At 42.9% G+C, this 15,249-nt stretch overlaps 2 protein-coding genes across 3 annotated transcripts in view; one reads left to right on the forward strand and one right to left on the reverse strand.

The window, feature by feature from the left end:
- Window positions 1–8,695, reverse strand: part of ALDH1L2 (aldehyde dehydrogenase 1 family member L2) — a 61,065-nt gene extending 52,370 nt beyond the window's left edge. Inside the window, exon 1 of one of the 2 annotated variants that reach the window (XM_055235966.2) lies at window positions 8,470–8,695. In XM_055235966.2, coding sequence (XP_055091941.1) covers window positions 8,470–8,517 — 48 coding nt within the window. In that variant the 5' untranslated portion in view covers window positions 8,518–8,695. The remainder of the gene's footprint in view (window positions 1–8,469) is intronic. The other variant, XM_063615194.1, reaches the window with a different exon arrangement.
- NOPCHAP1 (NOP protein chaperone 1) overlaps window positions 1–13,763 on the forward strand; it is a 99,924-nt gene extending 86,161 nt beyond the window's left edge. Inside the window, exon 6 of the mRNA XM_063615196.1 lies at window positions 11,843–13,763. The gene's annotated coding sequence lies outside the window, so the exon portion shown is untranslated. The remainder of the gene's footprint in view (window positions 1–11,842) is intronic.
- The last annotated feature ends 1,486 nt before the right edge of the window (window positions 13,764–15,249 follow it).

A 15,249-nucleotide genomic window follows, 5' to 3' on the forward strand; every position in this document is an offset into this window, starting at 1 on the left:
ACACACCACCACGCCCAGCTAATTTTTGTATTTTTAGTAGAGACAGGGTTTCACCATGTTGCCCAGGCTGGTCTCAAACTCCTGACCTCAGGTGATCCACCTGCCTTGGCCTCCCAAAGTGCCAGGATTACAGGCTATTTTACTTCAGTCTTATTTCTCCAGGTGTGGTGCCTGCCTGTGTTGGCAAAGGTAACTGGGAGAATATGTTTAAAATGTAGATTCCTGGGCCCTACTTCAGATCTACTGAGTCAGAATCTTAAGCCCAGGAAGCTGCATTTTAACAAACTCTTCAGTGACTCAGAAGTACATGGAAGTCTGAGAATCTCTGCTCTGTGGAGAGTGGTATGTCTGCCCGCAAGAACAAGATTCTGCCCTGGGGAGTTTCAGTCAGGAAGAAAGGGTGGAAATAAGAGCAAACATTTTAATGAGACCCTAGTATGGGCCAAGAATTTCACATTATTATCTCATTTGATTGCACAATGACTCCTGGAGACAGGCATTATTAACCCACTTTATGGATAAAGACATTAAAGCACAGAGAGGTTAAGTAGCCAGGAGTCAAATAGCTAAGAGGCAGCCCTGAGATTCCAGCTCTGTTTATTATCCTAGTGCTTATTGTTTTTTCATACACCAGCTGTGCAGTCTTGAACTGGGCTTTATTTTCCATCTTCAATTAAAATCAGAATAGTAATAATACCTATCTCATAAGGTTGTTATAAGGATTCAATGGGATAAAGTGTGTAATGCATTAGCACAGTGCATGGCAATAGTAAATGCTCAGTAAATGTTACCTATTATTATTATCATACCATAAGCAATACCTAGGTGCATAAAAATAATGATAATAGATATCTCCTATTGGAAATATACCATGAGCCAAACACTATGTTGAGCCCTTTTCATTAATTCAAAAAGTATTTCTCAAATGCTTATTATACATCTTTAATCCCCCCAGTGACCCATTTTGCAAATGAGAAAACAAAGGGGTCCGAAAAGTTAAGTTACCTGCCCAAGGGCAGAGCTAATAAGGATCCAGGGCAGGATTCAAACCTGGATCTATCTCACTTTAGCAGATGTGTTTCTAAGGCTTTCCTATGCTGAAAGTTCCCCTCCTACTTTAGAAAAAGAAAAACATAGCAACAGTTGGACAGGTCAATTGGGAATAGTTCCATCAGCCTGTTTAAGGAAATGCCACGGTGGAAGTGACGTGGGAGACAGCACCATTCTTTAACCGGCGCTCACCATAGGTGTCTGTTGCATTAGTGAGAAAGGGCATAAAATGACACACAGTCATTTCCAAATCTGGATGATAAGTTCTATAATCTTTTTTCTTTTTTCTTTTTTTTTTGAGACAGAGTCTTACTGTGTCGCCTAGGCTGGAGTAGCGCAATGGTGCGATCTCGGCTCCCTGCAACTTCCGCCTTCCGGGTTCAAGCAATTCTCCTGCCTCAGCCTCCCAAGTAACTGGGATTACAAGCGCACGCCGTCATGCCCAGCTAATTTTTTTTTTTATATTTTAGTAGAGGTGGGGTTTCACCGTGTTGCCCAGGCTGGTCTCAAATTCCTGAGCTCAGGCAATCCACCCGCCTCGGCATCCCAAAGTGCTAGGATTACAGGCGTGAGCCACCATGCCCGGCCTTGTTTCTTTAGAGAGAACATTCTGCACTAAAGGAGACTTTTGCAGGGAGCAGAGCCTTTGCTCTTCAAATTGTCAAATAATGCATTCCCAGGCTATCCACCCTCTGGTGGAATTCTTCAGGAAGCAAGTTAATATAGACCCTGACTATGCTCCAAGAATTTAAAAAAAAAAAGGTACACATAGCTTTCCATAGAAAACTTCAAGGCACAGTGCGAAGGGTCTGCCCTGATCTGAAGCCCTGTGTGCAGATGCTAATGGAACCATCTGGGCAGGGTATAAAGTAAGGCCAAAGCTATCCAAGTAAGAATTGGCAGTTTCACACAGTGGACCTTCACACAAAAGAATAAAACAAAATACATTTTCCTGAGACCCTGAGGTGCCTAACACTTCATGGAGCATCTGGCACACATTACCCCAAACTGTGCCTGACTCTGCGCAAGACTCATCCAACAAGCATGTTTTCAGGCTTTGCCACGCTCTGGGCATAGTGCATGGTAGAGGTGGCACATTATTGGCCTGGCAGGGGTGTTTTATTTGGCCCACAAAGCATTTTTAAAAGGACTCTGTTAAGATTTTTAGGAAGTTTCACCTCAGAAGGCACAATTTCTAACTTGTCTTTAAAACTCAAGAGGTTTGGCTGGGCGCCGATCACCTGAGGTCAGGAGTTCAAGACTAGCCTGGCCAACATGGTGAAACCCCATCTTTACGAAAATTACAAAAAAATTAGCTGGGCGTGGTGGCGTGTGCCTGTATTCCCAGCTACTCAGGAGGTTGAGGCAGGAGGATCGCTTGAACCTGGGAGGCAGAAGTTGCTGTGAGCTGAGATCGTGCCATTGCACTCCAGCCTGGGCGGAGCAAGACTCCGTCTCAAAAAACAAAAATCAAAAAAACTCAGGAGGTTTGTCAACCCTGGTCTATGGCGCCATATAGCAACAGTCAGCTAGCGCTGAGCAGTGGTGGCCCCTTTACCCTAGACATGGTCTTGCCCTCCATCCAGCTCAAATCCTTCATTTGCTTTACCTGTTTGGCCTCTGTGGGAATTTCTCTTTGCGACCCCTACACTAAAGATAAAAAGAAGCAGTCCCTGTCCTCGGGAATCCACCAACTAGTAGGGGGGGCACACAAGTTAAGACATAGTAACACAGTGCTAGAATAGGAGAGCACAGTTTGGTTAAGAGAGGAGAAGACTTCTCCAGAAGGGAGTTACTTAGCTGAATCTTAGAGAATCCATCTTGGGAGTTGGCAGAGAAAAGGGAGAGGCTTGGGAAGTTCCAGGTGGAAGGTGCAGTATTTACAAAGAGATAAATGCATGTGCACAGCATGTCCAATACTGGGAGTTAGGGAGTGGTGACAAGTGACACCGTAGCAAGAGACATTATGGAACGCTTTGTGTCAAATAATTTGGACCTTATCGTGAAGACAATGAGATTCACTGAGCCACTTTAAGCAAGAGAGTTAATTGAAACCAGGAGAGTCTAATTTCTATGCTAATAGACCGCTTCGGCAACTCTGGAGGCATGAACTAGCTCCGGGTAGACACACCTCTTGTGTTGAGAATGGAGCAGAGCGTGAAAATCAACGCTGACCTAGCAATCCACCTTTAGCATATTCACAGGATATAGTTTGGAATAGTGTAAAAGCTCTTGCAACCGATTATAACAAACTCTCATACTAATAGAAGCAACAAGTTACACTTTACATAGAGGTAGATCTGCAAGATTCATCCAAGATTCAGGATACCATCGTAAATGGCAAACTTGTACAACTTGATTTTCCTATTGCCTCATTATATAAAGAAGATATTAGCGAGGGCTTTCTCGGATGTCTGGCCAACTTTTGTTTTTTCATCATAAAAAGGATAAAAGATTTTAAAAGGAGGGATGTCAATACAGGGGCCTATGAGCAGGTGATGCCAGAGGGGGATGCCCAGGACTCAGAGGCTGGAGAGAGCTCCTGGGCCGAGGCTGGTGACCACAGAACACTTCAAAGACTTTGAGTAAAGGGAGAGACAGTCCAAAGGGCTCAAGTCCAGAAACGGACTTCAGTACTAGAGAGGCAGCATTTCCGTGCACAGCAGTTACTATATTTTAACTGTATAAAAGTTTTAAAATTAATTTTTGATTATACGTATTACATATACACACAATCTCCTTACGAAAAGAAAAGATCACAAATAAGACTACAGTCTCTTTTGACCATCACTCCCAATCTGCATCCCCTCCTCACTCCCCAGAGGAAACACTATTGTAGTTTGGTGTGAATTCTACAGACCTTTCCTAGGCATTTAAAAACATGGAAATATGTACAAAAAGTATTGTTTTGTATTTCCAAAAACAATTCAAATGAAATAATATTATGTGTAATGTTCCACAACTTTCCTCGTTGGTACATATAATTCATTCTTTGAAATTGTTGCACAGTATTCCTTAGTGTAGCTATATCTCAGTTTATTTGTTCATGTCCCTATCGAGAAACATTTTGGCTTTCAATATGTCATTATTACAAATACCATGGCAATGAATATCGTGGTACATGCTTCCTGTGCCCATGTAGAAGTATTTTTCTCAGATACCTACAAGTGAAACTGCAGGATCATTTTTAAACATAAATTTAATTTAAATATGTAGCATCAAATTGACCTCTAGAGTAGTGGATGAACTGTTTTCTCACCCCTGCTAAACACACAATATCATCAAATTTATGATTTTCGCCACCCTGATAAGTGAAGAATGGTATCTTGTTCTAAATTGCATTTGTCTGATTACTAGTTTGGTTGAGTGTATTTTCATATTTTATTGCTCATTTATATTTCATTTTTGGCATATCATTTTAGTTAGTGTATTTTGTATTATTACTCTTTTCCTAAAAACATAGATTTAATAGTCTGTCCCACTAATCTATGAACTCCTTGAAAATTGGACTATTTTTTTCTTGTTTATTGTTTTATCTTTTGGGTTATGAGAGTCTGAAAAAGTTAGTTCACTTCTCTGGGTCTCAGTTTTCTTATCAGCAAAATGGTCATAATAATCTAGGTTGAGAATCCCTTATCCAAAATGCTTGGAACCAGAAGTGTTTCAGATTTCGGATATTTTCAGATTTTGGAATGTTTGCATTATACTTACCATTTGAGCATCCCAAATCTGAAAATCTGAAATCCAAAATGCTGTAATGATCATTACCTTTGAGTGTCATGTACATGCTCAAAAATGTTCAGATTTTAAAGCATGTCAGATTTCAGATGTTCAGATTTGGGATGCTCAACCTAGTACCTACTTCACTGAGATGTCATGAGGATTACAGAAGCACACAGTCGCCCTCTGTATTTGTGGGTTCTGTATCCATGGATTCAACCAACCATGAATCGAAAACATTTGGAAAAAATTGCATCTGTACTAGACATGTATAATTTTTCTTGTCATTATTCCATAAACAATACAGTGGGACAATTATTTACATAGCATCTACTTTGTATTCATTATTATAAGTTATCTACGGATGATTTAAAGTATACAGGAGAATATGCACAGGTTATATACAAATATTACCCGTTTTGTATAAGGGATTTGAACATCTTCAGATTTTGATATCCACGGGAGGTCCTGAAACCAATCCCCTATGAATACAAGGGACAACAAGGGACAATTGTATACGTAAAGCATTTATTAATGCATCTATTAATATTATATCCTCAGGATTTAGAGTCCTCAGTGTATAACAGACAATTAAATACAGTTTAAAGTTGAATTTGGAGATCCTATGAACAGATAAGACACCAGAGCAGAGGTCAGGCAATGATGAAAGAAGTTAAGAACCTGGTTCCTAGAACTGAGAAATAAAGCAGGTACTTGGTTCCAAAGAGCAAGGAAGGGTCCCACCTCTTTGGACTGGATCATAAGGTAACCTCAAGTTACCTGGAGCCAGGCTATAAACCCAGAGCTACCAGACAGACCTGACCCAGACACTGGCAGAGAAAGCTAAACAAAGGAATGTCAAATGAATAGAGGGCTAAATAACTCCTACCACGGGGAGAAGAAGCAGTGAGCCAGGCAGGATATCAGGTGGGCAATAATATCTCATTGACAAAGTGTTTTAAAGCAAACCGTTGTTTTAGCTAAAAAGATCCAGCCATCACTAAGCTGAAATCATTAAGTATTTCTAAGTCCTTTTATTTAAGACAGAGGATGGAAAAATGAATTCTATCAGGAAGTTTTATAAACGAATTTTCCCCTTGGATTTTGCTAGGTTCTGAAAGCTTTATTTTTATTCATCCTTCATTCTGCTTTAATACTAAACTTAAAAGCATTGTTTGATTTTTCAGTTTTTAAAGATAAAGGGATAATCAGGCTGGGCGCAGTGGCTCATGCCTGTAATCCCAACACTCTAGGAGGTTGAGGCAGGAGGATCACTTGAGGCCAGAAGTTCGAGACCAGCCTGGCCAACATGGCAAAACCCCGTCTCTACTAAAAATACAAAAGTTAGCTGGGCATGGTGGTGCATGTCTGTAATCCCAGCTACTCAAAAGGCTGAGGCAGGAGAATCGCTTGAACCCCGGAGGCAGAGGTAGCAGTGAGCCAGGATTGTGCCACTGCGTTCCAGCCTGGGTGACAAAGTGAGACTCTGTCTCAAAAAAATAAAAATTAAAAGATAATTTGCATAAGTAAAATGCACCCTTTTCAGTGTACCATGCTGTGAGTTTTAACAAACACACAGTCACATAACCACTACCACAATCAAGATGTAGAACAGTTCCATTACCACCCAAATTCCTTTATGCCTGTTTATAATCAATCCTTCCTCCTATCTCCAGCTCCAGACATCACTGATCTTTTTTCTGTCCCTATAGTTTTACTCTTCCAAAATGTCAGATAAATGAAATCATAAAATATGTGGCATTTTGAGTCTGATTCTTACACTTAGCATACATATTTGAGTTCCATCCATGTTGTATGCATCAGTAGTTCATTCCTTTTTCCCCCAACTGAGTAGAATTCCATTGTATGGATGGATATACCACAGCTTGTTTATCCTGTCACCAGCTGAGGACAATTTACTTCCAGTTTTTGGCAATTATGAATAAAGCCTCTATAAACATCAACAAACAGGTTTTTATCCGGGCGAATAAGGTTTCATTTCTTTTGAGTAAATACCTAGGAGTGTGATTCCGGGGTCATATGATAGGTATATGTTTAACTACATATAAAACTGCCAAACAGTTTTCCAAAGTGGCTATACCATTTTATATTTCCACCAGCCATGTATCTGTTTGATTTTGAATAATTCTTATAAAGCACAGTCCAGAATATTTTCTACAGGATAAAACATCCCACATTTTTCATTCATCACTCAGTAGCTTCCTTTTGACCATTGAGGAAACTGTCTTCTTCCCAGCCATGTGTATCACTGCTTTTCCACATGCACCCCTGTGTACAGTCAGACCCTGATCACGCCAGTTCTTCCCCACATCCATAGTTTTGTTTATGCCATTTGCCACCTGAGATGTTTGCCTTTTATTACTGAAATCGTATGCAAACCCCACTATGAAAATCTTTTCATTCTGCAAGACTTCCTTCTGCTCTCCAAAAAACACAAGTCAATGAAAGTTGTTGACAGAGGAGGCTAACAAAACAGGCTCAGGCATTCGGCACAGCCCCTTGCTTTCTGTGCTATCCATCTGGGATCCCATGTGCCACGTGGTGGGGGAAGCTAATGAGGGGTCCAGGAGAGCAGGCAAAAGTCCGAGCAGAGCAGGTCTTCCCCATCCCCACCCCTCCTTTTATAAAAGGTGAATATACCTCAAAGTAACTAGAACTGGTTGCAAAGAGTAAAACGAATTCTTATTATCTGGGGTTGTCTGGGATACAGAAAGCTTTTCCTTTGATGCAAGTTTGGGCCAGTTTTTGGTGCTACTCAAGACTTCTCTCTGCCTCCAAGTTTTTTACATCTGAATATATACATATGTACATATGGCTTTGGCATGGCCGAGAAAAAGAATCGATAAGCAAATTCTTTTATGTACTTCCTATAAAAGAGATACGATACATAAGACAGTTTTTATTTCTCTCTCTCTCTCTCTCTCTCTCTCTCTCTCTCTTCCCTAAACAGTCCCGAGGCCCCCTGGGTGCTGAAGGCAGCACCACAATGCAACGTGTCCTCTCTCGGTTCCATTTCTGGAGGAGCTGATGCAATTCCAAGGCGCGGGGCTGGGCCAGAGCTCGGTTCTTGTGCTACAGTAGAATAGTGTTCCAGCGTGGCTGCCTCTGTAGCGCCTGGCAATTCTAGAAATTTTGCCATCTGCATTTCAGCTCAGGAATACTGAACTTGCAGCCATCAGCTTTGAGTGCCATTATCTGAACAGGCCCTGCGTGCCAGTCTCGAGGGCTTACATCCCCCAGGCCGCTAACGAGGACCCTATTGACTTGATACTCCCCTCCTCCAGGAGACAGTCTCGGTCCCATATGGCTCCAGCTCTTGACCAGGGATCTCATGATTGAAGTGAAAAAGGAAAGGAAGCAGACTCTGTCCTCCTTACCAAGTGACTGTTCCCACCTTGCCATCCCAGCCAGACTTGACACGTCCCAAAACTGCAACCTCAGCCCCTTCCCGGCAGAAGACAATGGCTTGCGTGCCAATTCCCATCCGGGACCCTCCCCAAGCCCTTCTCTGAGGTCTCTCTGTTTTTGTTTGTTTGTTTGTTTTAAACGCTGTCTTGGTGTTTAGCAAAGTCTAAGCATCGCTGCTCATCCCCAGCGCCACCACCCAGGCCCTCCCGCCCCGGAGTCTGGAAACCAGTACAGGGTGACAGCTGGGACGCTCGCCCGGGCCGGACTCACCCGGCCAGTGGAGAAGCGCCGGAGCGCCTGGCTGCCCCGCCGCAGCATGCTGGAGAGGAGCGCTCGCACTGGCGACGCGGCGGCGCGGGAGGCAGGCGGGCGGCGCAGCCTGGGCGCGGCCTGCAGCCTGGACGCCCCGGACTGCCTGGCTCGCGGCTCGCGGCTCTCGGCCTCTGCTAGTCCGCACCCCACCCAAGGCCCACCGCCCGCGGCCCGCCCCACCCTACCAGCTGCAAGGCCCCGCCCCCTAGCTGGAAGGCCCCGCCCCGCCAGCTGGCTGCGTTCGGACAGCCAACCCGGTGCGACCCGGCGGAGCGCGCGGGCTTCCTGGAACCTGTGGGACCTGACCCTGGTGCCAAGAGCGCGTCCAGTCCCAGGGACCGCGCCTCTCCGCTGCCTGGACTTTCCGCCAATTCCAGCCAAGGTCCAGGTGCTTTCTGTGGGACCCCCTACCACTGCCCCGCAGCAGTATATACGGATCTACCTTATTAGTGGTCAGTCTGACATTCCAAGTGCTGTCCATAGCATAGCCCGTAAAAGGCACGCCTGTAGACAGATACGTAGCGGGGGCGCCTTCGCTGTGTAAGGATCCTGATGCCTACCTCGTAGAATGGTAGGCCGGGCGCGGTGGCTGACGCCTGTAATCCCAGCACTTTGGGAGGCCGAGGAGGGAAGATGGCCTGAGCTCAGGAGTTCGAGACCAGCCTGGCCACCATGATGAAATCCCGTCTCTACTAAAAATAAAATTAAAATAAAATAATAAAATAATTAGCCGGGCGTGTTGTCACATGCCTGCAGTCCCAGCTACTCGGGAGGCTGAAGCACGAGGATCACTTGAGCCAGGGAGGCGGAGGTTGCAGTGAGCTGAGATGATGCCACTGCACTTCAGCCTGGGCAACAGAGCGAGACTCTGTCTCAAAAATAAATAAATAAATAAATAAATTGGTGCAAAGGTAATTGCGGTTTTTGCCACCGAAAATAATGGCAAAGCCGCAATTACTTTTGCATCAACCTAATAGATACATGCCCTTCTCTCTCACCTCTCTGGAAAAAACGCTCAGACGTGCTTTAGCTGGACGTTTATCTCAAGCCAGACTTCTTAGCCCAGCATTGAGGGCCGTCTGCAATTTGCAATTTTCTCTTATTTCTCACTGCTCTTTTGCATATGTAATTATGCTTGACTGCAGTTCTTGCCTATTCCTTCTTGGACAGTGTTTCCCAGAAAAGCTTGTCATCTGTCACTTGTAATTATCTTGGCACGACCGTTTCTTTTCTGAAAGGTACTGCTTACATGCTGCCTCCTGGAGGCGCTTTTTTTCTGATTCTTTTCTCTGTTAGTCTCCTTATTCTCCATAAATAATTGTTCACTCCTCTTAAGGGGAAAGAATCTTTGTCTATGCATCTGTTACGGCTGTCTCAATCTGCTACTGGTGTTTGTATAACTAATTAACGTCTCTGTTGGAAGCTCCTTGCAGGCTAAGTCCATGTCTGATTAATCAGGATTTACAGTATCTAGCACTAACCAGAGCTTTAAAAAATAATAATAAAATAAAAAATAACTTGTTAAAAAAAAACTTGTTGAAATAGATGAATGTGTTTAAGAGAGTAAGGAGACAAAGAAGAACCATCATTAAAACTTGGAGAATTGCAACAAACATCCAGGGTTTTGCTTTGAACACTACATCTTGCCAATTTAACCCACTTTCCTGACTGCATTTTGTGACTTCTTGCTCTTTTAAACTTCCAAATATTGATATTCACTTTATTTATTCTGATCTGTGTATACTAGAAGGGTGCACAAGGAGTGTTTTTTTTTTTTTCTGAATGAGGTTCCATAGTTATATATTACTATTCCCAAGTTTAGGAAATGTAGAATTTATGTTCACTCAAATATAATGAAATATTCATTGTGTTTACTTTTTCCCTGGAAGAATCAAAAGTGTAGTTTCCTTGATAACTGGAAATTAGATCAGATGCAATTACAGAGTTTGACAAAGAGACCAACCCCTGCCAATCTATTTCTATACCCAGCAAAAATACTCCTTAAAAATAGAGATAAAACAAAGTCATTTTTAGAAACAAAAACTTGAGAGAATTTGTCATCAGCAAACAGACAATAAAGGAAATATGAAAGAGTATCCTTCCAGCAGGAAAAAAAAATTTACCCACATAGAAACCTAGAAATGCAAGAAGCCCAACAAAAAAGGCAAAGACGTGAGCAAATTTAAAGTGAACATTGGACTGGGCGTGCTGGCTCACGCTTGTATTCCCAGCACTTTGGGAGGCTGAGGTGGGCAGAGTTCAAGACCAGCCTGGGCAACATGGTGAAACACTGTTTCTACAAAAAAATACAAAAATTATACAAAAATTAGCCAGGCACGGTCGCGTGCCTCTAGTCCCAGCTTCTCAGAAGGCTTGAGTAAGGAGGATTGCTTGAGCTGGGAGATTGAAGTGTCAGTGAGCTGTGGTTGTGCCACTGCACTCCAGCCGGGTGACAGGGTGAGACCCTGTCTCAAGAAAAAAAAAGTGAACATTGACCACATGAACAATAATAATATATTATTATAATTAATATAATAAAATACTGTATGTTTATATGTGTATACATGAAAATACACAAATATCCAAACAACAATAGAAAATTGTTGGATAAGTTTGTAGGAAAGAAAATAATCCTAGATGGAAACTCGGATGAAAGAATGAATAGTAATGTAAAGGGTTAATATGAGGGCAAATTTAAGTTAATATTAATTGTATAGAACAACAATAATAATGTTTTATGGAGTTCAAATATATATATGCATGTGCATAGACTATTTAATTCACTTTGTGCCATTTTTGTAAATACAATCATTTGAATAACTTTCTGTAAGTGTCTGGATTAATTTCACACTTTAGAAAGTACATAGATGATGTGCCAAGTTGAAACCCAAGAATTCCCACACAAAACTCTGTATGAAAGTTAGAGCTTTATGGCGGGGCGCGGTGGCTCAAGCCTGTAATCCCAGCACTTTGGGAGGCCGAGGCGGGCGGATCACGAGGTCAGGAGATCGAGACCATCCTGGCTAACACGGTGAAACCCCGTCTCTACTAAAAATACAAAAAATTAGCCGGGCGCGTTGGCGGGCGCCTGTAGTCCCAACTACTCGGGAGGCTGAGGCAGGAGAATGGCATGAACCCGGAAGGCGGAGCTTGCAGTGAGCCGAGATTGCGCCACTGCACTCCAGCCTGGGGGACAGAGAAAGACTCCGTCTCAAAAAAAAAAAAAAAAAAAAAAAAAAGAAAGTTAGAGCTTTATGTAAAGCTTGCATAGTAAGAGTGGCTATGGTCTTGGGTTTACAGAATACTAAATTGGAATCTTTTTTTTTTTCAGACTTGGTGTCCCTGGAATGCAGTGGTGGGATCACAGCTCACTGCAGCCTCGACCTTCCCTGGCTCAGGTGGTCCTTCTACATCAGCCTCCTGGGTAGCTGGAATTCCAGGCACGCACCACCATGCTTGGCTAATTTTTTTTTGTATTTTTTTTGTAGAGACAAGGTTTTGCCATGTTGCCCAGGCTGGTCTCGAACTCCTGGCCTCAAGCGATCTGCCCACCTCCACCTCCCAGAGTGCTAGTATTACAGGCGTGAGCCACTGCACTTGGCCCTAAATTGGAATCTACTCATTCTGCCATAGATAAATGTTTTGTTTAGTGACTAATATCTGTGACATTAGGGGCCTTGTGCAAATATAATACGTTGATCAGGGATCTGTTTTGTCCTAGACACAACGTTCACTTGGAATTTTATGAAATTGCAAGTCATATAATTTGTGAACTTCTAAAAATGTGTGTAGAACATTTTTACTTCCACAGTCAACTTTAAGGAATTTAGAACAAAATTCTATGGGTTGCCATGCCCTCTTCTTGTTTGGTTGCTCTTTGACTGAAATTAACATGTAGCCATAGTGACTATTTGGAAACATTGCTGTTTCTCTCTATATTTTTAAATTTTGCTCTGCTGAATATTCTGTTTTACCATATATAAGAGTGATGTGAGCTAGGCTAGTGACTCACGACTGTAATCCCAGTGACTTGGGAAGCTCAGGCAGGAGGATCCCTTGAGGCCAAGAGTTCAAGACCAGCTGGGCAATGTAAGGAGACCCCCATCGCTAAAACAAAAACAACACAACAACAATTAGCCAGGCATAGTGGCATGCACCTGTAGTCCGAGCTACTTGGGAGGCTGAAGTAGGAAGATCACTTGGGCCCAAGAGTTTGAGGACACAGTGAGTTATGATTGCACCACTGCACTCCAGCCGAGTGACAGAGCAGAGACACTGACTTTAAAAAAAAAAAAAAGATGTTTTCTTTATAAATTTCTCTCTTTCTCTCTCTCTGTCTCTGTCTCTCTCTCTCTCTAGACAGGTTCTTGCTCTGTCATCCAGACTGGTGTACAGTGGCACAAACAAGGCTCACTGTGGCCTCAATCTCATGGGCTCAAGTGATCCTTCTGCCTCAACCTCCTGAGTAGCTGGGACCACAGGTATGCACCATCACACCTAATTTTTTTTAAAAAATTTTGAGGCCGGGTGCGGTGGCTCACACCTGTAATCCCAGCACTATGGAAGGCCGAGGTGGGAGGAACACCTCAGGTCGCAATTTTGAGACCAGCCTGACCAACATGGAGAAACCCTGTCTCTAATAAAAATACAAAATTAGCCGGGTGTGGTGGTGCATGCCTGTATTCCTAGCTACTCAGGAGGCTGAGGCAGGAGAATCACTTGAACCCAGGAGATGGAAGTTGTGATGAGCCGAGACAGTGTGACTGCACTCCAGCAACAAGGTCTCACTATGTTGCCCAGGCCGGTCTTGAACTCCTGGGCTCAAACCATCCTCCCGCCTTGGCCTCTCAAAGTGTTGGGATTACAGGTGTGAGCCACTGAGTCTGGCCTAAATCTCACTTTTTTTAAGCACTCTTGACCTTGTATTAAACAATTGTTAATTAAAACAATTATTAATGCTTAATTATTGTTTAAGCAAAAATAATTTTATGATAAAAACAAACACTTGAGAGCACCAGCCCAGCAATGTGTAACACGAAGAACTGAATTCTGGTAAATAATTTTAATGATGAATTAAGTGAATTAAACTTGATACAAATATATTATGTAATATAAATACTGTATGGAATTTGCCCCTGGTAAATAATTAGGTCTTTTACTTCTGTAAATGTCACTTTAATATTCATTTCCTTGTTTTCTTGTGGTTAATCTCGTTAAATATATGAATTTTAATAAAGTTTTCTTGGGACAAATTTACAAGGATGCATCATAACAACGAGGATCAGGAGCCTAAAATAAACTTTTTAGTTTCTCCTCACCTTTCACTTGCAGAAAGCCTCCCACCTTTTGAACCAGGCATCCCTTTTGGATCTTGTTTGCATCAGTATAAGCACTATCCTGTGACCCAAAATTATAGTGGCAACCTTGAGCATATTCACTGACAGATCTTCAGCTGCAGGGTGAAAACTGATGGCTTCAGCTGCTGTGCTCCTTGCATCCAGCTCTGCATACACATTGAGTCTATGCTTCTCATGGGTGCTGCCAACCAATGACTGGGAGTGGCAGAAATGCTATGGTAGGTCATTTCGGGGAAGATGCAGATCACTTCTGACAGGGTGACTCCTCATTGGCCTGTTGAACTTTGACTTTCATAGCAGTCTAAACCTCTTCTTTAGCCTGCTTTCCTTCACAAAAGGTCAGACCTGTATTGTGGCCTCATAGCTCTCCCAACCTCCCCTCCCAGCCTCCTCACTTCCCCTCACCGCCGTTTTCCACTAATAAATCTCTTCCATGTCTAATTTCATCTTGGCATTTTAGGAAACCTGTAATAATGTTATAGGAGTTATTAAGAAATTATTTTAGGCAGATAGAGAGGAAAAGGGGTCCTTGGAAAGTTTTTGTCTCTTTTAAAGCAGCTCCAGAAACGGAAAGCCCCAGCTCTTAGAGCCAGGCTGGCAAACTTTGATATGCAAATGCCAGCCATTAGAAACTAGGTCCACCCAAACATGGCAATTCCCACCTTTGCCCTCTTGCCCTTGCCCCAACATGTGCCTGGCAACATGGCCACCCCCACATATCCCCACGTGTGTAGAACATCATGGTGCCCTGCATTTGCATATTAAAAGGCTAGGGTGGGAGGACCAGTTTTTTCACAGGCTATGTGAGTGACATGCCTGCTCAAACCAATTCCCTGAGCCCTATACAAATCAGGTACCATCTCCTCCGGCCTCCTCATATAAGCAGTTACATTTCCACGGCACTCAGGGTTTCCTCTCACGGCTTTGGAGCACCCCCCTCCCTCTGTCTCTGTTCAGGGGAGCTTCTTCTTTTTTCTCCCTTCATTCTTGCCTATTAAAATCTCCGCTCCTTAAAACTACTCCACGTGTGTCCGTGTTGTTTTATCCAATTCGGCGTGAGACAAGAGCCCTGGTGTTCTTCACTCATCAGAGCCATATTAATATATATCATGAAAAACATCCACAAAACCAAAAGTTGGTTCTTTGAAAAGGCTTATAAAATTTGTACACATTTGGTGAGATTAACAAAGAAAAAATAAAGGGAAATAACAAATAGCAACAACAGAGAATTGGACAGTAGTACAGATCACACAGACATTAAAAACTTAAAAAGAGCTTGGGTGCAGTGGCTCACAGCTGTAATCTCAGCACTTTGGGAAGCTGAGGTGGGAGGCTTTCCTGAAGCTAGGAGTTTGACACCAGCCTGGGCAACATAGAGAGA

The sequence above is a fragment of the Symphalangus syndactylus genome, chromosome 13 (assembly GCF_028878055.3).
Source record: "Symphalangus syndactylus isolate Jambi chromosome 13, NHGRI_mSymSyn1-v2.1_pri, whole genome shotgun sequence".
NCBI lineage: Eukaryota > Metazoa > Chordata > Mammalia > Primates > Hylobatidae > Symphalangus > Symphalangus syndactylus.